Source organism: Bufo gargarizans, chromosome 4 (assembly GCF_014858855.1).
Source record: "Bufo gargarizans isolate SCDJY-AF-19 chromosome 4, ASM1485885v1, whole genome shotgun sequence".
Classification (NCBI taxonomy): domain Eukaryota; kingdom Metazoa; phylum Chordata; class Amphibia; order Anura; family Bufonidae; genus Bufo; species Bufo gargarizans.
In genome coordinates, this window is record NC_058083.1 from 43696188 (window position 1) to 43723952 (window position 27765).

Below are 27765 nucleotides of genomic sequence, written 5' to 3' on the forward strand. Positions count from 1 at the left end.
TCTTGAGAGTTGACAGCAACAGATTCCAAATGCAAATAGCAGACTTAAAATGAACTCTGGACCTTTTATCTGCTCATTGTAATTGGGATAATGAGGGAATAACACACACCTGGCCATGGAACAGCTGAGAAGCCAATTGTCCCATTACTTTTGGTCACTTAACAAGTGGGAGGCACATATGCAAACTGTTATAATTCCAACACCGTTCACCTGATTTGGATGTAAATACCCTCAAATTAAAGCTGACAGTCTGCAGTTAAAGCACATCTTGTTCGTTCCATCTCAAATCCATTGTGGTGGTGTATAGAGCCAAATATGTTACAATTCTGTTGATGTCCCAATATTTATGGACCTGACTGTATATTATCATGAGGTCTATATGGTTCCAGGCCCTACCATACTATTTGGGGTCAAAACATAATAGATATTTTGAAAAATGGTTTTCTGCAGACAGTCTTTATTGAGAGAGGGGCTATGTTGAGCTAGCACCCCATGCTTTCCCATACCTCGCTCCTTCATGCATGGTGCTGCGCTGCTCATGCTAGCTGTTCTCCCATTGTCTGGCCCTGCTCCTCTTCTTCCAGCTGTGGCGGTTCCTGCAGGACGTGGCCTGCGCATCTGGTCTAAAGGCCTCCTCCATAGGGCGTGTGGGTGCTCAATCTCGTCCGCTTAAACGATGAGCATGCGCACGTCCAAATCTTTCTCTAGCCAATGGCTGGTCATCCCAGTGGAAGAGTGCATAAGCTTAAGTTTCTAGTATCTAGTTTACCTGCAAAGGTGCTATCTTCTGTCTGACTACTGTACCAGTGTACCAAACTGCAGCCTGAGAACCAATTTTAATTTCACACCGCCTGTCCTGATCTTAGCTTGTTTCCCAAATTGCCCCATTGTTGCCTGCCCAGAACTTAGACGTGTTTATCGGATTCACTTGTACGTTGCCTGCCCTGACTTCGGCCTGTCCTCTGACTACGTATATCGCCTGACCTCCCCTTCCCCTAGTGGGTCAGCTGCCAACTGCTCCTCTGTGGTGAAGACCAGATCACTGTATAGGGGTTAAAGGGTGAAAATGAGGGAACAACAAGGATAACTCCCTTAAAGCTAGCCCAAAGCCAAAGTGGTTAGTTTGTACACTGGGTCCACATCCACTGCCTATTATAGGCTATATCATGCCAGTGAGATAAATAAAATACCTACACAAGTCCTATTAACCTCAAAGTCCTATACCCAAAATGAAAACCAAGATACATGCAAAATTCAAAAAAAATAATAATCTGGTTTCCATAAACTAGTTTCTGTCTATCAAATTGGAAAAGGTCCTTGAAGTATACTATGTACTTCTCAAGGGCAGAGGTACCACACTGGCAGCCCTTGCAGTTGCTATCAGGCCCAATGCGATTAGGCAGCTGTTAAGTATTAGAGTCCTGTTATGAGGCCAGTGAGGTGGGGCAGCTCATGGGTCCTGGGGTGTCTAATAAGCGGCTAAGAGAGGTTGGATGATTTATGGGTCCAGAGGTTCAACATTGGGCTCCTGCCTTCAGAGATTTAACAAAAGAACCTCCCACATGGTCCTTCTCTACTAAAATTTATAAGATGAGAAATATGTAGCAAGAACAAAGCCCTACTGACCCAACATTAGAATGAGGTGGTATAAATCAACTCAAGGGATGTCTCATTTTGACCAGCACCCTGCATATCACTCATAGTGCTTCGGGTTGATGCAGTAAAAAACGTCTTCCTATATAGTCCAATTGTTCCACTTGGGTTTCTCATTGTCATAGCAAAAATAGTCATCGTAAAGAAAAGCAAACCTGATTACGGTAGGTAGGAAATGTTCCTTGGTAGGATATGTTCCTATGTTAAAGAAATACTGTATACAGAAAGCTGTAACCTTATCTTCTAGAGTAATACTATGAATTGTGCACTGGTTGCAAGCCAAGCAATCTTCTCAAACAGAGGATCATCAGAAGAAGATCACAATCAATTTTCTATGGGTTTCATGAAGTGAATCTAATGCTGAGGACCTTCCGTTTCTGCCCAAGCTACAATCAGCCTGGAATTTTCCTGATATTGTTCTAAATTGTTTTCGGCCTTCAATTGCTGTGAGGAACGTGAGTGAGATACTAAACGTGGACCTCTCCTCTGCCAAGTAACTCTTGTTAGGAAGATGCAGGGTTTGTCTATAGTTGTTAATAAGAGATTATATTTTTGTCACGGTGCGGTGTGGGAGGATAACTCCACACTGACCACAAGAGGGAAGGGAAAAGGTACTAGGCCTGGAAACTAGGGAAAGGGGAAAATGTCACCACCTAGTGAATCCCTAACCCGAGCCCTGACTACTATAAGTATGAACAGACCTTGATGGTAGGAATGTTCATACGCTGGAACCTAGGACCCTATCTGACCCTAAAGGACCCTGGAAATAATGTCAGGGCAAGAGGTAACCTGTTCCTTCACAGCTAAATGAACAGGAGACTCTCTTAGGCCTAATACCAAAAAGTAAGGGAAAACCATGACCAAGAAATAGGGAAAAAGACACTTAACTCCAAAATATGCAGACAAGCAGGAACTCAGAGGAGAACCAGACACCAGCTCTTCACCACCAAAAAAAACTATAAACCGCATAGCCTGATGGGTGAGGTCAGACTAAATAGAGGAGTAGGAATTACCATTAAGCTACACCTGAGACCAAAGGTGTGGTCAAACCCAGCAACAACACAGAAGATTGAAACCAGAAAGGCTGTCAGATCACATCACATGCAGCCAGTCTCCTAGATCTTCTGACCCCTGTCAGAGGAGAGACCGTGACACTTTTTTTTTGCTATCTCTAGAGCTACAGTGGTTTGTGATGGTTTCTACAATTGATATCTGACATAAAGGTCACGTCAGAACCACGGATGGTGACATCAAGACCACTGACTTGACTTTTCTAATAAAATAAAAAAATCCTTCAGACAAGCAGGAACTCAGAGGAGAACCAGACACCAGCTCTTCACCACCCAAAAAAACTATAAACCGCATAGCCTAATAGGTGAGGTCAGACTAAATAGAGGAGTAGGAATTACCATTAAGCTACACCTGAGACCAAAGGTGTGGTCAAACCCAGCAACAACACAAAAGATTGAAACCAGAAAGGCTATCAGATCACATCACATGCAGCCAGTCTCTTAGATCTTCTGACCCCTGTCAGAGGAGAGATTGTGAGCTACAGGGGTTTGTGATGGTTTCTACAATTGATATCTGACATAAAGGTCACGTCAGAACCACAGATGGTGACATCAAGACCACCAACTTGACTTTTCTAATAAAAACAAAAATCCTTCTATTTGAAGTCAACTTCTAACCGAACCCTACCATCGCATATGGTCTCATGAATATCTTATTAATATTCATTGTCCATAAGCTTGCAAATACTATCCACAGAACCCGAATAACAGTGACATCCACAGTGCCCCGATAATAGTGACATCCACTGTGCCCCCGTAACAGTGACATCCACCGTGCCCCCGTAACAGTGACATCCACAGTGCCCACATAACAGTGACATCCACAGTGCCCACGTAACAGTGACATCCACAGTGTCCACGTAACAGTGACATCCACAGTGCCCACATAACAGTGACATCCACAGTGCCCACATAACAGTGACATCCACAGTGCCCACATAACAGTGACATCCACAGTGCCCACATAACAGTGACATCCACAGTGCCCACATAACAGTGACATTGACAGTGCCCCCAAAACTGTGACATTGACAGTGCCCCATAACAGTGACATCCACAGTGCCCCCATAACAGTGACATCCACAGTGCCCCCATAACAGTGACATCCACAGTGCCCACATAACAGTGACATCCACAGTGCCCACATAACAGTGACATCCACAGTGCCCACATAACAGTGACATTGACAGTGCCCCCAAAACTGTGACATTGACAGTGCCCCATAACAGTGACATCCACAGTGCCCCCATAACAGTGACATCCACAGTGCCCCCATAACAGTGACATCCACAGTGCCTCCCATAACAGTGACATCCACAGTGCCTCCCATAACAGTGACATCCACAGTGCCCCCATAACCGTGACATCCACAGTGCCCCCATAACAGTGACATCCACAGTGCCCCCATAACAGTGACATCCACAGTGCCCCCATAACAGTGACATCCACAGTGCCCCCATAACAGTGACATCCACAGTGCCTCCCATAACAGTGACATCCACAGTGCCCCCGTAACAGTGACATCCACAGTGCCCACATAACAGTGACATCCACAGTGCCCACGTAACAGTGACATCCACAGTGCCCACGTAGCAGTGACATCCACAGTGCCCACATAACAGTGACATCCACAGTGCCCCCAAAACTGTGACATTGACAGTGCCCCATAACAGTGACATCCACAGTGCCCCCATAACAGTGACATCCACAGTGCCCCCATAACAGTGACATCCACAGTGCCTCCCATAACAGTGACATCCACAGTGCCCCCCATAACAGTGAAATCCACAATGCCCCCATAACAGTGACATCCACAGTGCCCCCCATAACAGTGACATCCACAATGCCCCCATAAAGGTGACATCCACAGTGCCCCCGTAACAGTGACATCCACAATGCCCCCATAACAGTGACATCTACAGTGCCCCCATAACAGTGACAACCACAGTGACCCCCATAACAGTGACATCCAGTGCCCCATAACAGTGACATCCACAGTGCCCCCATAACAGTCACATCCACAGGGCCCCCATAACAGTGACATCCACAGTGCCTCCATATCAGTGACATCCACAGTGCCCCCATAACAGTGACATCCACAGTGCCCCCATAACAGTGACATCCACAGTGCTCCCATAACAGTGACCTCCACAGTGCCCCCATAACAGTGACATCCGGAGTGCCCCCATAACAGTGACATCCACAGTGCCCCCATAACAGTGACATCCAGTGCCCCCATAACAGTGACATCCACAGTGCCCCCATAACAGTGACATCCACAGTGCCCCCATAACAGTGACATCCACAGTGCTCCCATAACAGTGTCATCCACAGTGCCCCCATAACAGTGACATCCACAGTGCTCCCATAACAGTGACATCCACAGTGCTCCCATAACAGTGTCATCCACAGTGCTCCCATATCAATGACATCCACAGTGCCCCCATAACAGTGACATCCACAGTGCCCCCCATAGCAGTGACATCCACAGTGCTCCCATAACAGTGACATCCACAGTGCTCCCATAACAGTGACATCCACAGCGCTCCCATAACAGTGACATCCACAGCGCCCCCATAACAGTGACATCCACAGTGCCCCATAACAGTGACATCCACAGCGCCCCCATAACAGTGACATCCACAGTGCCTCCCATAACAGTGACATCCACAGTGCCCCCATAACAGTGACATCCACAGTGCCCCCATAACAGTGACATCCACAGTGCTCCCATTACAGTGACATCCACAGTGCTCCCATAACAGTGTCATCCACAGTGCCCCCATAACAGTGACATCCACAGTGCTCCCATAACAGTGTCATCCACAGTGCCCCCATAACAGTGACATCCACAGTGCCTCCATATCTGTGCTGTTGCACCATGTGTTTGTCAGACATTTGCAGCCACAAGCAACGTGCACCTGCACATTGGGATGTGCTGACCCTCCCCCTTTTTTGTGTTTCTAGTATTATGTATAGGAGTTGTGGCTGACTCCTATGGTCGTGCACTCCCTCCTGCCCCTCCCCTGCCTCGCAGGCTGATTTTAATTAGACTGAGTACATAGTTTGCTCAGCATGCATGCTGGTACTCGTAGCCCCTGGATTCAATGAAGGCCATTTTGGCTCCACATAGACAAAAATCAAGGTGGCCCAGCATGCATGTGGGACCTGCACTTTCTGGATCCATGGTCGCTGTTATGGCACCCAACAGGTGAGTTTTAGTGTTAGGACCCTTCTTATAGAGGTCGCCTTGGCGTTCGGCAGACGGGCTCAAATGATTTTGTACAAAATGTATTTGCTAAGCATCTCTAAGTTATTAGCATAGCACTTGCAATGTAATATACCTTTGTACTTTACTTTTGGTTTGTAGAGTGCTGTTGCACCATGTGTTTGTCATATCAGTGACATCCACCGCGCCCCCGTAACAGTGACATCCACAGTGCCCCCATAACAGTGATATCCACAGTGCCCCCCATAACAGTGACATCAACAGTGCCCCCATAACAGTGACATCCACAGTGCCCCCATAACAGTGTCATCCACAGTGCCCCCATAACAGTGACATCCACAGCGCCCCCATAACAGTGACATCCACAGTGCCCCCCATAACAGTGTCATCCACAGTGCCCCCATAACAGTGTCATCCACAGTGTCCCCATAACAGTGTCATCCACAGTGTCCCCATAACAGTGTCATCCACAGTGTCCCCATAACAGTGTCATCCACAGCGCCCCCATAACAGTGACCTCCACAGCGCCCCCCATAACAGTGACATCCACAGTGCCCCCATAACAGTGACATCCACAGTGACCCCATAACAGTGACCTCCACAGTGCCCCCCTAACAGTCACATCCACTACCAAGAAATGAGAAGCTCCTTCATTCACTAATCAAAACCTTAAATTCCTTTAATAAAACGTTCACTAGCCGTGCGACTCCGATCATCAAACACTTGTTTCTAACATGACTGTTCCCAATGATAAAGGGACCCCAAATATAGCTTTTATCTATAAAATGATCCCATCTTGGACAGTAATCTACAAATTCTGGAGACTTCTCCTTCTTATGTCCTATAATCAGGAATATTTCATAAATCCTCACGTTGCATTGATAGGGGAATTTATGAGTATGTCTTTATGTGACACAGCATATACTGCACATGTTTACAAGACCCGTGTATTACGTATTCACCAGTAGCTGACGCCATTGTTGAGGCACTTAGCGCCTTATGCCTCTTAGCCTGACTGAGTGCCGTTGACGTGCCCACATGAAACACAATCTGTTCCTAATGACATCTTGTATAGGTCTCTACAAATGCTTCAGTGGCCTCACCCACCCTTAACATCCTACAACAAGTTCCCTCTCTACAATTAAGACGTCTTTGCCCTATTGTTAGTCCCGGGAGCGGGCGTCTCGGCCTGTAATAACACAATGTGTGGCTGTGAATTAATGCCGTGCGTAATCACACTCATCAACATTACGCTAAAGGCTTCCATTTTCTGAACAATTTTGGGCTTAATATCGGAGAGATGGACAGACGGCTCTATTGATTCCGCATCTGGCTCCTTCCAAGCTGAAGATAAAATTGTTAGGCCGGGGCGAAGGAAGAGAAAGCAAAAAAAAAAAAAAACATGGCTTCCTGCTAGAGATACAGATAAGACCTGGACAATTAAAACCAGGCTGGAGCTCGGAGTTCAACTTTTCAATGAGCGGCATATTATTATCATGTACTTACGGAAGCGCTAAGTAGACCCCGGGAAGCGCTTAAGTACCAGCGAGCATCTTATCATTGAACTTGGAACAGCTGCACTCGCCATATGCAGCGTGTTCACAGAACCATTATTCCAGCCCTCTTATTAGACGAGCACCAGGCACAAGGAAAAATGGGATGAAAATTAGACGTACTGAGAGAGGCAACTCCCATCCCTTCCCGCATGTGTAGGACTCGCATTCACCAGATACGTGGAGCAGCTGCCTCTAAAGCACGCAATTAAATAAGAGTATGTATATTTAGATACACGTAGCAGAACTGAACTTGTCTTTAAAGGGTATCTGTCAGCAGGAACCACCTAATTAAACCTGGTAAGGTTATTGCTTGTGGTTAAAATGATACCTGTCTTGTAAAAATCGGTTGAGGCGTTACTGAGAATAATAGTTTTATTCTTGAAGCAAATGAGGACTTCAGTAGACTGAGGGGTGGAGCCTAGCCCCTCTGTATGTCTCAAATTTCCAGTGCTGGCCACACCCCTCAGTGCACTAATGCCCTCAATGGCGTAAAGAATAAAAGTCTTTTTTATCGGGTATGCTTCAACCGATTTTCACAAGGAAGGTTTCATTTTAATCAGCAGGATCAACCCTATCAGACTGTATGCCTGGTTTATTAGGGTGGGTCCTACCGACAAGCCTACTTGACATATGGTCAACCTATGACAGTGTTCCCCAACTTGTGGCTCAGGGACCACAGGTGGTTCTCTGGCTTCCTGTATGTGGCTCCTAAGGGTGCCTTCATATGCAGTAGATTTGGGACATGCAGAAATCCATGTTCTTGCCGCCAAAACAAACCCATTCAAATGAATGTGAAGGCAATCTAAACAGGTAGCAATGATAACCCTAAGTTCACACCTGAGCGTTTTACAGCGCGTTCAAACGCGCTGTAAAACGCTCAAGACATGAAAACCAATGCTTCCCTATGGGAATGGTTCACACCTGGGCGTTTTACAGCGCGTACGAACGCGCTGTAAAACGCCCGACGCTCAAACAAGTACTTGAGCTTCTTTGGGGCGTTTTGACGCGCGTTTGTGGCCATAGGACACTGCAGTCAATCACACAAACGCGCGTCAAACGCGCGTTTACTATTACAAAGAACGCGCAAAAAAACGCGCGACAAAAACGCGCGTAAAACGCGCGTTTGAGAAACGCTCAGGTGTGAAAGCAGGGTAAGAGTAAGACTACGTGGCTGCAACGATCGCAGGATCACAAAAGTACATCACAATGAATGTAGCTGTGTTCCGACAAGCTTCCCACAGCCAAAAGCACGTAAATTCAAACCTGTTGGATTTCTGGCAATTTGCGTGTTGCGGCAAAGTGAAAACATTCACTTTTATTATGTGGCAATGTAGAAATATGAGAAAATTTAAGAAAAACTTGACCTCCAAAGCAGCGCTCTCCCCATAAGTATATGATTTGATTACTTTTTAAACCAACATCTTCTGAGGGCGAATTGTCCTCTTCATCAGAATTGTGTTGTACTTGTACTTACCCATCTTGAAGTCCGTTACTGGGGAGGGCGCCGCTACCGAGGTCCCGTATTTTCTTCTATTTTGTTTTGTTTAAACACACGGCCAGCGTTTACCCGCAGAGCCGACCAGTGGACCCAGGCTAGTAGCGGAAGTTCCAATATAGTGAGACAGAGAAAAAAAGAGGACAAAGAGTTCCAGGACTGATAGTGGGGGAGTGAGGAAGCACATCCCATCCTCTGCATTGGTTCCTCAGAGGCTCGCTGCACCATGGCAGCAAAAGGTCTTCTGCAAAGCCCTGACTGTATGCCTTCAGCTCTATTCTTTCCATTAAAATAATGGAACCCAGGCGGAAAGCCGACAGAACCCATTAAATTAATCTGAATTTAGAATTCACCAGGATCTGGTAAAAAACAGATCAGGAACAGCTGTCGAGGCTCCGATATGAATGGAAGCCATGATGCAAAGGTGAAAGGAGGCAATCACACTGCCATGGAAGAGTTTAAAGGGATGTTCAGAGGTATAAAAAATGTGGGCAAAAGGAGGCCGTTGTTTATTTGATGACGTACCCATCTTCTCACACATTTCACCCATGGCCTCAGTGGTGTAAGCATGAGACGCTCGGTTACTTTGGAGTGCCAGGGGATCTGACTTGTGAAAATAGGCTCTTCTGTTATTTTATCACATTGCCTGCTCAATAACATCTATCTTGTGTGCAGGACATCCTTTTTTTGTGATTTTAAAGGGGTTGTCTCATCATGGACAATGGGGGCATATCTCCCCATTGTCCTATAGGTGTGGGTCCCACTGCTGGTACTCGCACCTATATATTGAAAATGGAACCCCGCAAGGTGGTGGCTGGAGGACTCCGGTCTGGCCACCACCAAGCCGACTCCCCATAGAAGTGAATAGGAATGTATCGCGCATGCGTGGCCCCCGCTCACATTTATTTCTATGGGGCCGACGGAAATAGCCGAGCCAGCACTCGACTATTTTCGGCGGCCCCATAGAAAATGAATGGAGGGCGGCTGCGCATGCGCAGTGCGCCCTTCTTTACTTGCGGGGTACTGTTCTCGATATAGGTGGGGGTCCCAGCAGTGGAAGCCGCACCTATAAGACAATGGGGGCATATTCTAGCGATATGCCCCCATTGTCCATGATGAGAAAACCCTTTAAGCTGCATGAAAATGATGCTCTTCTCTTCGTAACAAAAAAGAAAACCGCTGCACTCCCTTTCTGAGGGTTTATTTCAACCGAGAACAGCGATGTTTCAACTCATTAAAAGTCCTTATGAAGCCTTCTCTTCACATGTCTCAGAAGGATGTGGTGTAGCCAGAAACGTCAATCTTGGGTCCTAGATGCAGAAAAATCCATGTGCCGAAAGACAAAGTCTTCTTGATTCAGAGGCCCCTCCATCCCACTATACACAACATCCCAAACAAAATAAGAGAGAAGTGAGGTAGACTAAGTTTCATAGGTATTTATAATACAGTTAAACAAAACCACACAGCGTAAGATGCACATGGTGACAACAGTGCTGAAAAATGCACTACCACCCCCCAGAAAATTCTGAAAAAACCTTGTAGTCCTTGTCTACACTATAGGTCCAATGTACAGGAAAGCTTAAGTTTGATTCCAACTATGAGTACAGTAAGTCATCCATGATGTGGCTGCCACATTATTTGAATAGAATGACCATTTTTACCTGACAAAAGTCATGTGGCTGCTGAGGACCCCGTTTTTCTCGAATGCTCCAAGTCAAACTGCAGCCCTATGACTTGACCCACAAGCGAAGTAGCATAAAATGTTGGCACTCAAGGTTAGCCTTCAGATATGGTGATCATACGAAATCCTCATCGAACTTGGTCTTCATCTAGATGCCAGTGGATGGGCTAAGTAATCCAAAGACAACAGTGATAGTTGTATCATTACGTGTTTTACCCCAAGTCTACGTGTTTTTTCCCATACTTAAAGAGGTCTGATAAAGAGGTGGCATCTACCATCACTTTATGACTGGTAGGGGCTCCAGTGGGTGTGCTTCTGTGCAAGGATCAACACTAAAGGGGACATAGTACTAATTCGGTTTTAAGCCCATCATTCTCAGAATTGGTGGGGGTCCCAATGATTGGACCATAAACTAATGGCATATTCTACTGATGTCACCCTATAACAGATAAACCTTATGTTCTATAGTCACCCCAGCCAGATGCCACCTCTCTGCTTGTCATGTACAGGCAGCATCTTATAATGACTTACACCAAGAAATATCTTATGTATTCAAAGGGCGTCTACCCTTTGCTTTGAAGACCAGTTTGTTCCCTGCCGGCCGGGAAAAGAAGGGGTCAAAGCCATTACGGAAAATAAGCGGCTCATCAAAGAGACCGCAAAGTTAGGACCTTCAATCAACATAGTAAGTATAAAACAATGGTTATGAATATTTGAACAAGGCAGTAATAAAACGTACAACTGCTGAATATTCCACCAGCCGACATGGCAATTTATAGCGTCAGACTCTGGAGGATTGGAGACATGGTCCAGAGAGTTCGCTGTGATGTAGACACATTGCCTATGTTGATTTCAACCGACATAAACCACGATAATTTACCGCGAGAATTTTCAGTGCCGAGCTTAACACATGTTGTTCTGTTAGAGGGAATTTGCTGATTCATCCAATAAATCCACCAGAGACTCCAAGTGATTAATTCTCATTTTTGCTGTAGTCAGATGTAATGCAATATGGAGGCTACTGTATCTAGAGCTGGCCTGCTAATGATGTGTACAGGTGTGGTTTGGAGATGTGGTCACCAAATGGTACTGAACTTGCAGTACATTTCCCGGCTATTACAAAGTGTACAGTGCTGGTTCCAGGACACTATGGCTCCGTCGAACAGCTGATTGGCAGGGTGCCGGGAGTCATCAATATTAAAGTCCTGGAACACCCCTTCAATTAAAGGAGCTAGGGTTTCTCTATACTAACTCAGAATTCTCTAATACGGAATTTGAAAACACATTTCCTAAACTGGACATTCCCTGTAACCGTTCTTTAGAGACCGGATCTTTCACAACACAAACCTACAAAGATCATCAGGCCGCACACAATTACAATAGTTCATGTGATAAAAACAGTTAAAAAGAGGGTTTTCAAAAAATTTGACCTCATTGGAGGAACAGGGACACAGACAGAAATTGGCGATACTAATTGTATGCATATACACTACTCACAAAAAGTTAGGGATATTTGGCTTGTGGGTGAAATTTCAGGATGAATCTAAATGCACTCTAACCTTTACAGGTGAACTTAATGTGACCTTCTCTAAACTTTTGAATGCACATGCCCAACTGTTCAGTGTTTCAGTACTTTTTGCACAACTTGCTGTTCTCTAACAAGGAGCTTAAAGGGAACCTGTCATGAACTTTATGCTGATCTCACTGAGGGCAGCATAAAATAGTGACAGAAATGCTGATTTCAGCAGTGTTTTACTCATGAGCTAAAAGTAAGTGGTTGCCGAGAACCAGCATCATAATCATGGCAGCTCAGGCCTTGAGAAGAGTCAAATCTACCTGAGAAGAGTCCTGGTTACTCATACTCTCCTGCTCTCTCGCCCATCTGCTGATGATTGGCAGTTCTCTCCTAGACAGAAAGGGAGAAAACTAAGTAAAAGACGGTCAGTCATCAGCAGGTGGGCAGGAGAGCAGGAATTTATGAACAACCATGACTTCTCAGGTGGCCGTGACTCTTTTCCAGGCCTAGTCTACAAGGATTGTCATGTTGGTTCTCGGCAACCACTTACTTTTAACTTATAAATGACAGACCACTGACATCAACTCACCTGTCTCTACTTTATGCTGCTATTAGTATGGACAGCATAAAGTTGTTGACAGGTTCCCTTTAATGGCAAAATTTACAACAGGTGTTTGATCCATGAATCGCCCAATACATTTCCCAGTTCAATTAGAATTGGTATTTAAACAGTCCTCCTCATCATGCTGATCACATTTTGACATCATGAGACAAAGACGACACCTAACAACTGTTTAACAGTACCTCGCCATTGTGGGACTTCAAGCAGGATGTTCTCAAACGGAAGAGGCCACTGAGCTTAGAGTGTCACAGAGTGTCGTCAGCAGGTTGTATCAGAGATACAGAGAGACTGGAAGAGTCACAGAAAGGTAGAGGAGTGGACATCCTTTGGCCCTGTGGAACTGGATGATGAATGCCACACAACTACAGGCACATTTAAATGGGGTGAGAGGTACCCAAGTATCATGTCAGACCAGGGGCGTTGCAAAAAGCCCATGTGAAACCACACCCCCACCCCATGAAGCCACGCCCTCATCACCACTAAAGGGGGGGGGGCCTTCACAGTAGTTATTAACCCCTTTCAGCAGTCTCCCCTTCAGTGAACGAGGTGCGCTGGAAGACGGCGCATGCGCACTTCGCTCGTCTTCCTCCTCTGACCATTTTTGAGGAGTATTTTTACCCGAGGGGGAGTACGAAAGTTGCGGTAATTCAAATACATAATATGTAGGCCTGCACTTGCCCACATCTGTGTTTGGAGCCTCTGCTGCAGATTATATGTTAACAGATGCCATACTGTGGCATCCGTCACCATAGAGTTCCAACTATACTTCAGCCTATACGTTTTTTTGCTGGACTTTGCAGGATGGAAAAACGTGGTACACTAAGGATATTTTTTTTTGCAATGGAACTCCATAGTGACAGATGCCCCAGTACGGCGTCTGTCTGAGGCGTCCGTTAATGTATATGTTTTTTGTGTACATTGAACATATGACAAAAACTCCCCCTTATGTACCTGATCCAGCACTTTAGTTATTTTCCTTGTTCTGCTCCGTTAGATGAGCAGAACAACAGAAATAAATAGCAGTGATGTGAACGGGGCTTAAGAGGTGGGTATTTATGAAGGGGAACTGCAACCACCATCATTCCTTCAGAGCTGCAGACATGAATGTGAGCTGGATCCTGGCTACTGTGATAATGCGGTGGCCATGGCGTGTGCAGGACGTGCACTGGGTGTTTCTATGCTCAGTGACTGGTGTATGTGAGTAATGCACAGGGCAGGATCTGCTGCTAGGACAGTGCTGGCCTGCAGCTTTAATAGTAAGAACTAGAGGGACTGCCCCATCAAGAAGACCTTTGTCGGTGTGCTCAGGACCCTTCTGTGTGACGGGAGAGTTGGTGTAACCAGTTGGGGCAGCATGAATTTTTACCATTGACTCAGTGGGATGATGGATACGTTTGCATAGCGTCTGTGCATGGACCCCCTGGCTGTAGTCTTCAGCTCATCCACCACCATGATTCTAGGCGTCCTTGCGCAGCGCGCCCGGCACTACTTGCTTCCGTCGCCCCCAGGAGCCAGCCCCTCCTCCTTCCAGCTTCCCCTGCTGCAGGGCGCTGTATCGCTCTGGTGCCCGTCCGAACCAACCAATAGCAAAGCTCCTTGCTGTAAGGAGCCTTGTTATTGGTTATTGCAGGCACAGGCAGCATCGCTGCGCTGCCTGTGCCGTTCACAGCGCGCCCTACGCTGATGAAAAGCAGGGAAAAGTCTAAGGTGTATTGGTACGCGTTAGACTTTTTCCAGGGAGTAAAATGGCCTGAACAGGCGTCTATGACGCTTGTACAGGCGTTATTGCGACCTCTGCCTCTGCCAGTGCATCTGTGCGAGATTACACAGAGGCAAGTGAAGTGAATAAATTAGCTAGGAGGCGGCACCGCGGGCCCCCGCCGGCCCTGCATTCGGGGCACTGGACAAAACATCCGGGGGCTCCAGTCCCAAATGTTCTGACCTAACGACGCCCCTGTGTCAGACCATTCGAAACCATTTACATCAGCATGGTCTGCATGCTACACGACCTGCCAGGTACCTGACCACACCATCAGGCACAGGCGTCATCCTCTTGCATGGGCCAGGGAGCATCTACGCTGGACCAGTGGGCCTCAGTGCTGTTCACTGATGAAAGTCGATTCACGCTGAGCAGAAATAATGGCCGCCAACAATGTTGGAGACATCAAGGAGAGCGCTATGCATCAGCCACTGTTGTCACTGGACGAGCCTTTGGTGGTGGTGGTGTTACAGTGAGGGCAGGTGTGTCTAGTCAATACAGAACTGCCCTACACTTTGTGAATGGTACAGTGACAAGCCTATACTACTTGAAGAACATCATTAGTCCAGTCATTGTGCCTCTGCATGAACAACACAGGCTTCATTTCATCTTCATGGAGGACAATGCACCAGCTCATCGAGGTCACATTATTAGGGAACGACTGCTGGAGACCTCAAATGGAGTGGCCTGCACTTTCCCTGTACCCCAGAACCTCAATGACTTGAGGGGCGCCCTTCAAGTAGAGTGGGATGCCATGCCTCAGCAGACAATAAGTCGACTTGTGGACAGCAGGAGACGTCGTTGTCAAGCTGTAATTGGTGCTCAAGGCCACATGACAAGTTACTGAGACTCTGACATTTTGTGGGGGTATACCCAGCACTGGGGTCGGCATTTGTTTCATGATATAATATTAATGGAGCTGCAACTTTCTACTTTTTCCATAAATTTCACCCAAAAGCCAAATATCCCTAACTTTTGGTGAGTAGTTGTATATAGACAAGAGATTTGACTATGCAGCTAAATGATGTGCAAGCGGTTATTCAAAATGAACTATAGTTTAAGGCTACTTTAACACTTGCGTTTGGTGAGGATCCGTCATGGATCTGCACAAATGCATCCGTTCAGATAATGCAACTGCCTGCATCCCTTCAGAACGTATCTGTTTGTATTATCTGTAACATAGCCAAAACGACTCCGTCTTGAACACCATTGAAAGTCAATGGAGGACGGATCCGTTTTCTATGGTGCCATATTGTGTCAGTGAAAACGGATCCATCCCCATTGACTTAAATTGTGTGTCAGGACGGATCCATTCGGCTCATTTTTGTCAGACGACACCAAAACGCTGAGAACAGCGTTTTGGTGTCCGCCTACAAAGCAGAATGGAGACGGTACGGAGCCAAACTGATGCATTCTGAGCGGATCCTTATCCATTCAGAATATATTAAGCGCAAAACTGATCCGTTTTGGACAACTTGTGAGATCCCTGAACAGATCTCACAAACGGAAACCAAAACGCCAGTGTGAAAGTAGCCTAAGAGAGAGCCATTACCCATACTGCATACCACACTCCAAGATGACGCCTACCCCGACGCGCATTTTTTGCAAACCCTCTTTTAACAGTTTTTATAATATATCATAAGTATATGAAATACACTAAATGCATGCGGTCTGGTAATTTTTGTAGGTTTGTGTATGTAATCATAAGCATAGGCACGAATCATTATTAGGCCTAAAAGGAATAATGCAACATATGGTATGGCTTGTTGTTGTTTTTGGTTCATATAGGAATCAATCTGGGTATTTCACAAGACAGGTATCATTTCATTCAGCAGGATCCACCCTACCAGGCGGTATGCTTGGTTAAACAGGGTTGATCCTGCCATCTGGTGCTTTTTAAAGCTCAGGGAGTAATGTCAACATGCTTGGTGGACAACACATGATTTGAGTGGTCAAGAACCCATTGAGATTTCCTAATAATGGGCAAGTCTCATTGGGTGTGGAAAGACTATGTTAACCAACATATTTGGCTTTGGGCTAAACCTAATGGCGTTATCCTGGCAGTGCCCTGGTATTCATCCTTTAACCCCTATACAGTCATCTAGACTTCACAGCAGGCGAACCACCAGGCTGCTACCTCTTGAAGTAGTCTGTGTGATTAACAGCTGATCGGTGGGGGTCAGAGACACCAGAGCAGGGCACTGTGGGGTCAGACAAACTCATATCCAGGGAGAGACTGAGGTCAGGGCTGGCGGAGTATATGCAATACAGTAAATGGTCCAAGGTCAGGGAAGGCAGTGTAGGATCAGAACGGTTAACAGGCAAAGGTCAAGATAGGCAGAAGAGGGTTGAATACAGATAAACAGGTAGAAGTCAGTACACGGTTGTAAAACGAGAAACAGCACACCTAGAAGGAACTTAGCAAGCTAAGACACCTTATTGCTCAGGCACCCTCCCATTGGGGAAGGTGCCTGAAATATCCACAGGTTACCAGCCATTGCCTGGTGAAGATTAAGGCACGCACTGGCCTTTTAATTGCCGGAGGGAGTGCAAGAGCCCTATGAGCACTGGAGGAGGGACCTTGTCTGCAAGCAGGCCGCAGCCTGTCTGTGAAGAGAGACAAAGATGATCCAGCAGCTGGACCTGCCTGGAGGATGGCTGGTTTGGCCCACCAGTAAGTAGATTAGGACAGTGGTGGCTCTACTTACCCGGTCGGCTGGAGGTCCATTTTTTATGGACTTCTTTGACGATGGCAAGTAATTTCAGAAGCACGACTTTTATGGTGGAAACCTACTGTTTGCAACCCAGTTACCGAACTGCACAAACACAATAGTGTCCTCTACGATTTTACAAATGGAAGGTAAATTACATTTCCCACACTTCAATTTAATGCCATGGTTCATAATAATAACGTAGGAGTGGGGTCCAGGACTCCGTTATTACAATTAGCTAATTGAATTCCATAACAGACCACTAATGGGCACCACGGCAGGTTATTATAGCATTTCATGCATGACAGCTCGCCTGATGCCTTTTGAGGGAACTTAAGAATAGGTCTTATAGGGAACTTTACAAATAAAAAACAACACGAAGATCCTCTGCGAAGCGCGTAGACATAGCACGAATGACATTTCTTCAGCCTACCTGAAACAACGCAAATGGAACAAGAAATGTCAAAGGAACAACATGGATCTATTATCCTGACACTGACATCGGGAACGGTTCTAAACCATTCTCATTAATGAGAGAACACCTTATTCTTGTGGCGCTTTCAACGCCTGGTTACTATGGAGACGGAAAGTAACAGGTTCCCTATAATTATCTGTTCGAAAACCTGGATGATTTAGGCTTGGAAATGACTTGATCAACATCTTCCCAGACCATAATTCCTAAGGGAAACACTTAAAACCAAAGGACATGGATAAAAAAAAAAAAAAATGTGAAATTCGATTATTTTAAATTTTTTTGTGTGACGGAACATCACATTTCCTATTATTGCAATTTCCACCAAACAAGACCCCATAACATTATGGCGATGGCAAGGAGGGTTCTAGAATAACAAAAGAAGGCTTTCCCACCTCTCCAATCTCTATGTGGTCGTCGATTAGAGAACACATAGATACAGCGAGGCGAAAAAGACTGGCGGGGAAAGTAAGGCTTCTTTTCCTATTCTAGGATACTATTGTTCTTTTTATGGTATTTAGACACCAAAAGCCATAACTTTATATTTTTTCAATTACATAGGGCTTTGTTTAAAAAAAAAAAAATTAAGGTACATATACATTAGTGTTCTTGGAGGAAATATGCATAAATAAGCACCAAAACTATGGGTTCCTCCTCAGTAGCTTCCCTGCTCCACAAGTAGCTTCCCTGCTGCTTATTGGTCAGACTAGATGGGCCAAATGGTTCTTATCTGCCGACACATTCTATGTTTCTATGCTCCCAGACATATTTCATTCATTCATCCTTACCTCTAAATTCATAGGAATAGATAGCACCATCTCTCTCTAGACAGGGCAGAAGGAAGTTTTGGGGTGGTGCGGGGGAACGTATTACATAGCACGGTGATATTTATTAGTGGAATCGCAGGGAGCAAGGGGTTAACAAGAGCTGATTGGGAGAGGCAGGAGCTTGATGGTCACATGAGATGAGCTGCTGCCCATCCACAGAAAGGGAAGAGACAAAGCATCCAGATATGGGAGTAAAAAAGGAGTGAAAAAAAGAAAATTGCACTGGAGTATGGCATTTTTAGCACAGAGATTTTGTTTTCTGACAGAAAGGAGAAGACTCAATCGTGAAAAATGAATGCAGTAAGAAAAAATGTTCCAACCCAACAGAAGATGCCTATGTATTATTATTATTATTATTATTATTTATTATTTAAGCGCCATTCATTCCATAGCGCTGTACATATGATAAGGGGTGCACATACATAATACAGACAATTGCACTAATCATAAACAAAATGAGTTACAAACTGGTACAGAAGGAGAGAGGGCCCTGCCCGTGTGGGCTTACAATCTACATGGTATGGGAGAAGGACACAGTAGGTGCGGGTTAAGTTGGTCATGGCGGTATAGAGGCAGCAGGGTCACTGGTTGTAGGCTTGTCTGAAGAGGTGGGTTTTCAGGTTTCTTTTGAAGGATTCCACTGTAGGTGAGAGTCTGATATGTTGGGGTAGCGAGTTCCAGAGTATGGGGGATGCACGGGAGAAATCCTGGAGTCGATTGTGGGAAGAGGCAATAAGAGGAGAGGAGAGAAGGAGGTCTTGTGAGGATCGGAGAGTGCGTGTGGGGGTGTATCGGGAAATTAGCTCAGAGATGTAGGGAGGGGACAGGTTATGGACGGCCTTGTATGTATTTGTAAGTACTTTGAAGTGAATTCGTTGGGCAATGGGGAGCCAGTGAAGGGATTGGCAAAGGGGAGAGGCAGAGGAATAATAGGGTGAGAGGTGGATTAGTCGGGCAGCAGAGTTGAGGATAGATTGGAGGGGTGCGAGAGTGCTAGATGGAAGGCCACAGAGGAGAATGTTGCAGTAGTCTAGGCGGGAGATAATGAGGGCATGTACAAGTATTTTCGCAGATTCAAAGTTAAGGAAAGCGCGGATGCGGGAGATGTTTTTGAGTTGGAGACGGCAGGTGGTGGAAAGGGCTTGGATGTGCGGTCGGAAGGAAAGGGCAGAATCCAAGATCACTCCAAGGCAGCGGGCTTTGTTGACTGGGGATAATGTGCAGCCATTGATCGTGATAGATAGGTCTGTAGGGGGGGTTGAACAAGATGGGGGAAAGATTATGAATTCTGTCTTATCCATGTTAAGTTTAAGAAAGCTAGAGGCGAAGAAGGATGATATAGAAGATAGACATTGTGGGATTCTAGATAGTAAGGTGGTGATGTCTGGACCAGAGAGGTAGATTTGTGTGTCATCAGCGTAGGAGTGATACTGAAAGCCATAGGACTCTATAAGCTGTCCCAGGCCAAAAGTGTAGATAGAGAAGAGCAGGGGATGTATGAAAGATGACATCCGAGGTGCAATATACAAACATAATCTGGATCATTATTTTGTGGAGGGCAGAGGGGTCGTCGTTGCTGAATCCCATAGTGAGATGGAAGGGACTTCTCTTGGCCAGGGTGGCCAGGCTAGGAGAATTCATTCATTCAATGTCAGAGCTCCTCTGCCTTGTACCTCTTGCTACTCCCCCGGTCCTCTTGAATGACAAGGCCAGACATCTCACTGGCCCTGTAATCCTTCTCCTAAACCATAGTCTACACTATCGGCACATGCACGATGCATCTAGCTCTCTTTTCCCCTGCAGCGCAGATGACTACTGCATGTGTCGGTCAATGACCCAGGAGAGGAGACTCTCTGCTTTTTTAGAGTGTAGGATGACATCATTGGCGCTGCTGGGGAAACATAGGCAGATGCACTGCGCATGCGCCAATAGTGTAGACTATGGTACCTGAGTGAGATTACTGGGCCAGGTAAAATGCTTGGCCCTGTCAATCAAAGGGAAGGGGGAACTTGCTGGATCTGGAGTCCCTCGATGCACTAAAAACCTAATTTACATATCACTAGCAAGTGATAACGGCAACAGCGCAAAGGAGACATAAAAATGAGATATCATAATACCCTGCAGGATCAACCCTACCAGGCATTATGCCTGGTTTAAATGGGTTGATCCTGATGACAGATGCTCTTTTAATGGAGTCCATTAATAATGACATAAACTGAAACGGTTACTTAAAAGGGATAATTGAATGTATACAGCCTGTGTCCATATGGCCTATTTGAGAACTATGGAAGTCCAAAGGGGTCTCTACTCAAGACCAGCACCATTAGCGAGAATGGGGAACTGCTCTGAAAGAGTGGCTCCCATTCTGGCGGACTCTCCAATAAATCTAGTCAATGGCTGCACGCTGTCCCCAGTCGCACAGGCCCGCTGTCTTAGGGCAACCTATGATTCTGCTCTTTCCTTCAGACCACACATCCAAGCCCTTTCCACCTCCTGCCACCTCAAACTGAAAAATATTTCTCGGATCTACACATTCCTGGACCAGAAGTCTGCAAAGAGACGTGTACATGCCCTCATCATCTCCCACCTAGACTACTGCAACCTCCTCTTAAGCGGGTTCCTATCTAGCAAGCTCATTCACACCCCTCCAATCTATCCTCAAATCTGCTGCCCGACTAATCCACCTCTCTCCCCGTTACTCCTCTGCCTCTCCTCTCTGCCAATCCCTATACTGGCTCTCCATTGTGCAGAGAATCCAGTAGAAAACACTATGACTACGAGACCATCCACAACCGGTCTCCTCCATACACCTGTGACCAGATCTCCTTGTACCTTCCCACACATAATCTCCAATCCTCACAAGACCTCCTTCTCTACTCTCCTCTTATCTGCTCTCCCAAATAAGTTTCTCCTGTGTATCTCCCATACTGTGGAACTCTCTGCCCAATATATCAGACGCTCAACTACCATGAAAACCTTCAAAAGAAACCTGGGAACCCCCCTCTTCAGACAAGCCTACAACCTACAGTAATCCTGCTGCAACTATACTGCTGCTTGAGCAGCTTCTTAACTTACCTACTGTATCCTTCCCGATCCCTTGTAGATTGTAAGCCCTCGCGGGCAGGGTCCTCTCTTCTTCTGTACCAGTTTGTACATTGTTCATGCTTTTTGTACTTGTTTTGTATTATGTATGTGCACCACTTATCATACGTACAGCGCCATGATACATCTGCCTGTCTTGTCGCAACTTCCCCCCAGTAGATGCGGGACTTTGCTGATCACTGTGGGGCTCGTGTCTTAGGAGACATCTGAATAAAGCACATGCAGTATTATGGCTTACAAGATGCTCGGAGAAGTGTATGGGGCGTCCTGGACTCCAGATAAGAGAGATTTTATACTGAGGAATACAGAGTTATGACAAATATGTGACGTGCTCCACAGGAGGTCGTATTCTGAAGGTTTTCTATCCTTAGAAGTAATACTTCCAAAAAATGGAGCTGTACAGGGGCTTCATAATGCAGCATTATGTCCTCCACATTTCCATTCAAAAATCAATTTCTAATATTAACATTAATTAAAGAGTTGTCCACTTTTCGATAGAGAAGATGTGTATGGCTGAACTGATTTACTATGGGTGGTACCGTACCCACCCATGCCACCTAGGAAATGTGGGGCAACGGTTTAAAGTATTGGACAACCACACCTACAGACATGAACGGCTATTATTCTAATATACATACCTGTACAGACTTCTTGATAAGTAGGGTTGGGAGTATGACCTCCAGCAAAACCGACCTGAGTAGAGTAGACTCCATTCTGCTTCCAGAACTTTCTTTCTGCCCCCCAGAAGCAGCCCATGCCTGCAAAAGCAGATGTTACTGTTAGAAAATTCAACGTTGTGAGGTCAATGGCAGAAGGAGCTTGAAAATTGACCACCAGTTTTGTAAGGCAGAAATGTGCTCAGAACAGTTGTCACCAACCTTCTACCTCTGCCCTGCAGGGGGCAACGCTGAGCATAACAGAATAAAAGCCTGATGGGAAAGACATAATGTTTAACACAAAGGAGCAACACTGCAAAGGAGAAGGGGCCAAGCCCATCGGTCATCTGCTGGGCCCCACTATCTCCTATATATGCCTCAGGATGAAGCACATATTTCATATTTTCTGTACCTTGGGATGAGCTTGCTTAATTTTGCTCCTTGTTGGATACTGCAATTCGTATAAGCTGGCAAGGGGCGTGGGGGAAGGGAAGTGACAACTGCTCTAAGCAGAATTCTGTTGACTTCTATGTGGGAAAGTAGTGAGCATGCTCTGTGCAGAGGTCGCTGTGCAAAGAGAGGGAGGAGAGAGGAGGAGCAGTCCCACAACCCCTTTTAAAGCCATCCAGTCTCCATGGGTCTGGCCTGAGCTATAGCTGGTCACACTTTCCTCTAAGGAGGTTGCTGAAGGTGAAAGGTCATATTAACCCCTTTAGCACTTCTACACTGCAATTATTTTATTTTTTTTGAATTTTCATTTTTTGCTTTCTGCTTTCCCACAGCCATAACTTTTTTATTTGTCCATTCACATAGCCATATAAGGGCTTGTTTTTTGCCTTACAAGTGGTTCTTTTTAATGGCACCATTTAGTGCTGCATACGATGTAGTGGGAAGCTGGAAAAATTTGGGAAATTGGGAAAAAGCTGCAATTCCACCACAGTTCTCTGGATTTAGTTTTTTTTACAGCATTCCCTGTGCGGTAAAACTGACCGTTCATTCTCTGGGACAGTACGATTACAACAATACCACAATTATATGTAGTTTTCTTGTGTTTTAATACTGAAAAAAAAATAAAGTTAGAATTTTTTTTTTATCGCTATATTCTGACACCGATAACTTTTTTTTAGTTATGCCTACAGAGCTGTGTAGGAACTCATTTTTTCGTGAGCTGATCTGTACTTTTTATTGATACAATTTTGGTGTGTGTATGAATTTTTTATCACTTTTATTTTAAAAACTTTTTTAAGTCACCCTAGATGACTATAACAAGCAATCATTAGATTGCTTCTACAGCGCATTGCACTGAATTGCTAATGCAATTGTTAGCAGATTTGCTGTGTTCCACCTGCAGTGCTCCATAGGAGAGACCAGGGCTTTCAGAGTCAACCAATGGCTACCCCGATCACCACACGGGGGGGGGGCGATCGAGACCCAGCAGCGCATCACTCCCAGGTTTCCCGCTCTCAAATGTCGTGGTCACAATTGATCATGGCATCTGAAGGGATAAATGTCCGCAATCAGCATTCAGCATTATCGCCGATCACAGACATTACGTCCGGGTGCCTGCTGTTTAAAACAGCAGAACCCCCGTGGCTATGGTGCCCGCTGAGGTCCTGATAATCATGCGGTCTAATAGGCCCTTAAGTGAGACAACCCCTTTAAAAAGAAGCCCTGTGTACTCTTTTATAGATTCAGCCATTGTATTCAGCATCACTTTTCACCTAATCTCATTGTTATATTAACTGAATCAATTAAAAGTAATTCAGAAGACTCTCACATTGACTTAAATGGTCCCCCTGCTTTGATGATTATTTTCAAGAGTCAAGACTGCAAATATTGAACACAAAAAAACACATAAAATTGCATTTTATCAAGTATTAGCAGTGTTGTAAAACACACCCACGGAGTAGAGAACAAAAGTGCAAGAGGAACAAAGGGCATACTGAGAAATGATTGAAAAGCACTAATGTTACCAGTACAATGCAGAAAACAAGTCTGATCGGCACTGTTCAGGAACATGTCATACTGTACTGTCTGGAACATTCACAATGTACAACAATCAGTGTTTAAAAAAAAAAATATCTGAAAGGCGCAAAAAAAAGAGTAACAAACAATAAGTAAAAAAAATACACACAATGAAGCCAAACATAACTGATGACTAACAAACAATAAAATAAAGGGTAAAAAAATTGAAAACACTTACAAAAATAAATTATAATAGAAATATCAACGTACTATAAACAATAAAATACATACAACAAACAATAAATATAATGTAAACTACCATAAAATATAAAATTATTATTTTGAAAGGATACTATCATTCTACTTTTTCTACATGAAGTAATGGCAATGATATAGCAGCGGCCGGGAGCCGACAATGTGATATTAAACTCATCCGGACCTGCCTTCTGCGCCCATCCACTGGGTGGCCCATTCTGTCACTGCATGCAGGCTGAGGCTGCTTGCCGGTAAAGCCTCTCCTACCCTGTATGTAGGACGCCTCTTAAAAGGGCCAGCGCACGCACCCTAATCTTCACCAGCCAATAGCTGGTGGTCACGGGGTGTTTAAAAAACGTTCCTCTATGCGAGACAATAAGGTTCTGCTTGAGCAAAGAGATTATACCCCCTTGGTTCCCCCACACAGTACTGATGCCCCCTTAGTGGCCGCTGATCCACGGGGTTAGATAATTTTCGTAGTAGGTAAACACGCAGACTCAAGACAGTCAAGAGTTTCCAATGTCCACTATCCAAGGTCAGGGTAAGCAGCAAAGGGTCAGTATAGTAGACAGGCTAAAGTCAGGGCAGAGTCGTTAAACAGGCAGAAGTTCAGTACACGGGCAGAATAGCATACCATCAGTGGTAAAACTACTAAACTAGGAACCTAAGTTCAGGCAAGGCGTGAGAGAGCCGCCCAGAAGATGATTAACAATTAGAAGCAGCTGTGCACTAAGTAGTAGGGCAGTGACGGACACAGGCCGCAGATGTGACAATTCCACAGTCTCGGAGCTCTGTTATTCAGTCCCGCAGGCAGTTGAATCATAAACGGCTCCCTGCTTCACCACTGCATATAACTGTCTCTGACTCCTAATGGCGCAAAACAGCTGAGAGCGGGACATGCCACAGCCGTCTTGGGACTGTGGGTCAACCACAGAAATCTAGAGGTTCCTGCACCAGAAACTTATGTACAGTATGTTTAAATCTGTTCCTTCAAGTTCACCTAGTTACTAACTTTGGGTAGTTGCCCTCAGGCTCGGACTGGCCCCCAAAATAAATTTTACTGGTGGGCCCTAGGTACCCCAGTCCGACACTGGTTGCCCTGTATTTTAATATGAGTTTAGTTATGATTTAACCATGTATGGATGGAGTATTGATTGTGAGTCTATTTATATCCAAGTCTCACTTCAGTCTGGTTGACAGTATACTGCTTGCAATGTGCATTTACCCACAGATTCTGTTATTCTGAACTTCTAGTTTTCTATACAGTTGCAAGAAAAAGTATGTGAACCCATTGGAATGATATGGATTTCTGCACAAATTGGTCATAAAATGTGATCAGATCTTCATCTAAGTCACAACAATAGACAATCACAGTCTGCTTAAACTAATAACACACAAAGAATTAAATGTTACCATGTTTTTATAGAACACACCATGTAAACATTCACAGTGCAGGTGGAAAAAGTATGTGAACCCCTAGACTAATGACATCTCCAAGAACTAACTGGAGTGAGGTGTCAGCCAACTGGAGTCCAATCAATGAGATGAGATTGGAGGTGTTGGTTACAGATGCCCTGCCCTATAAAAAACACACACACCAGTTCTGGGTTTGCTTTTCACAAGAAGCATTGCCTGATGTGAATGATGCCTCGCACAAAAGAGCTCTCAGAAGACCTACGATTAAGAATTGTTGACTTGCATAAAGCTGGAAAGGGTTATAAAAGTATCTCCAAAAGCCTTGCTGTTCATCAGTCCACGGTAAGACAAATTGTCTATAAATGGAGAAAGTTCAGCACTGCTGCTACTCTCCCTAGGAGTGGCCGTCCTGTAAAGATGACTGCAAGAGCACAGCGCAGACTGCTCAATGAGGTGAAGAAGAATCCTAGAGTGTCAGCTAAAGACTTACAAAAGTCTCTGGGATATGTTAACATCCCTGATAGCGAATCTACGATACATAAAATACTAAACAAGCATGGATTTCATGGGAGGATACCACAGAGGAAGCCACCGCTGTCCAAAAAAACATTGCCGCACACTTACAGTTTGCACAAGAGCACCTGGATGTTCCACAGCAGTACTGGCAAAATATTCTGTGGACAGATGAAACCAAAGTAGAGTTGTTTGGAAGAAACACTCAACACTATGTGTGGAGAAAAAGAGGCACATCACACCAACCTCAAAACCTCATCCCAACTGTGAAGTATGGTGGAGGGGGCATCATGGTTTGGGGCTGCTTTGCTGCATCAGGTCCTGGACGGATTGCTATCATTGAAGGAAAAATGAATTCCCAAGTCTATCAAGACATTTTGCAGGAGAACTTAAGGCCATCTGTCCACCAGCTGAAGCTCAACAGAAGATGGGTGTTGCAACAGGACAACGACCCAAAGCATAGAAGTAAATCAACAACAGAATGGCTTAAAACAGAAGAAAATACGCCTTCTGGAGTGGCCCAGTCAGAGTCCTGACCTCAACCCGATTGAGATGCTGTGGCATGACCTCAAAAAAGCGATTCACACCAGACATCCCAAGATTATTGCTGAACTGAAACAGTTCTGTAAAGAGGAATGGTGAAGAATTACTCCTGACCGTTGTGCACGTCTGATCTGCAACTACAGGAAACGTTTGGTTGAAGTTATTGCTGCCAAAAGAGGTTCAACCAGTTATTAAATCCAAGGGTTCACATACTTTTTCCACCTGCACTGTGAATGTTTACATGGTGTGTTCAATAAAACATGGTAACATTTAATTCTTTGTGTGTTATTAGGTTAAGCCGACTGCGATTGTCTATTGTTGTGACTTAGGCTACTTTCACACTAGCGTTCGTCGGTCCGCTCGTGAGCTCTGTTTGAAGGGGCTCACGAGCGGACCCGAACGCCTCCGTCCAGCCCTGATGCAGTCTGAATGGATGCGGATCCGCTCAGACTGCATCAGTCTGGCGGCGTTCAGCCTCCGCTCCGCTCGCCTCCGCACGGACAGGCGGACAGCTGAACGTGTGGATCCGTTCAGACTTACAATGTAAGTCAATGGGAACGGATCCGCTTGAAGATGTCACCATATGGCTCAATCTTCAAGCGGATCCGTCCCCCATTGACTTTACATTGAAAGTCTGAACGGATCCGCGCAGGCTACTTGCGCACTTGCGAAATTTTTAAAAGTTATTAATGCAGACAGATCCGTACTGAACGGAGCCTCCGTC

The 27765-nt window shown here is 45.3% G+C and overlaps 1 protein-coding gene across 1 annotated transcript in view; it reads right to left on the reverse strand.

Annotated features, from left to right (window-relative positions):
* MSRA (methionine sulfoxide reductase A) overlaps positions 1 to 27765 on the reverse strand; it is a 272063-nt gene that overhangs the window by 115638 nt on the left and 128660 nt on the right. Inside the window, exon 4 of the mRNA XM_044289623.1 lies at positions 22332 to 22451. Within this exon, the coding sequence (XP_044145558.1) occupies positions 22332 to 22451 (120 nt within the window). The remainder of the gene's footprint in view (positions 1 to 22331; positions 22452 to 27765) is intronic.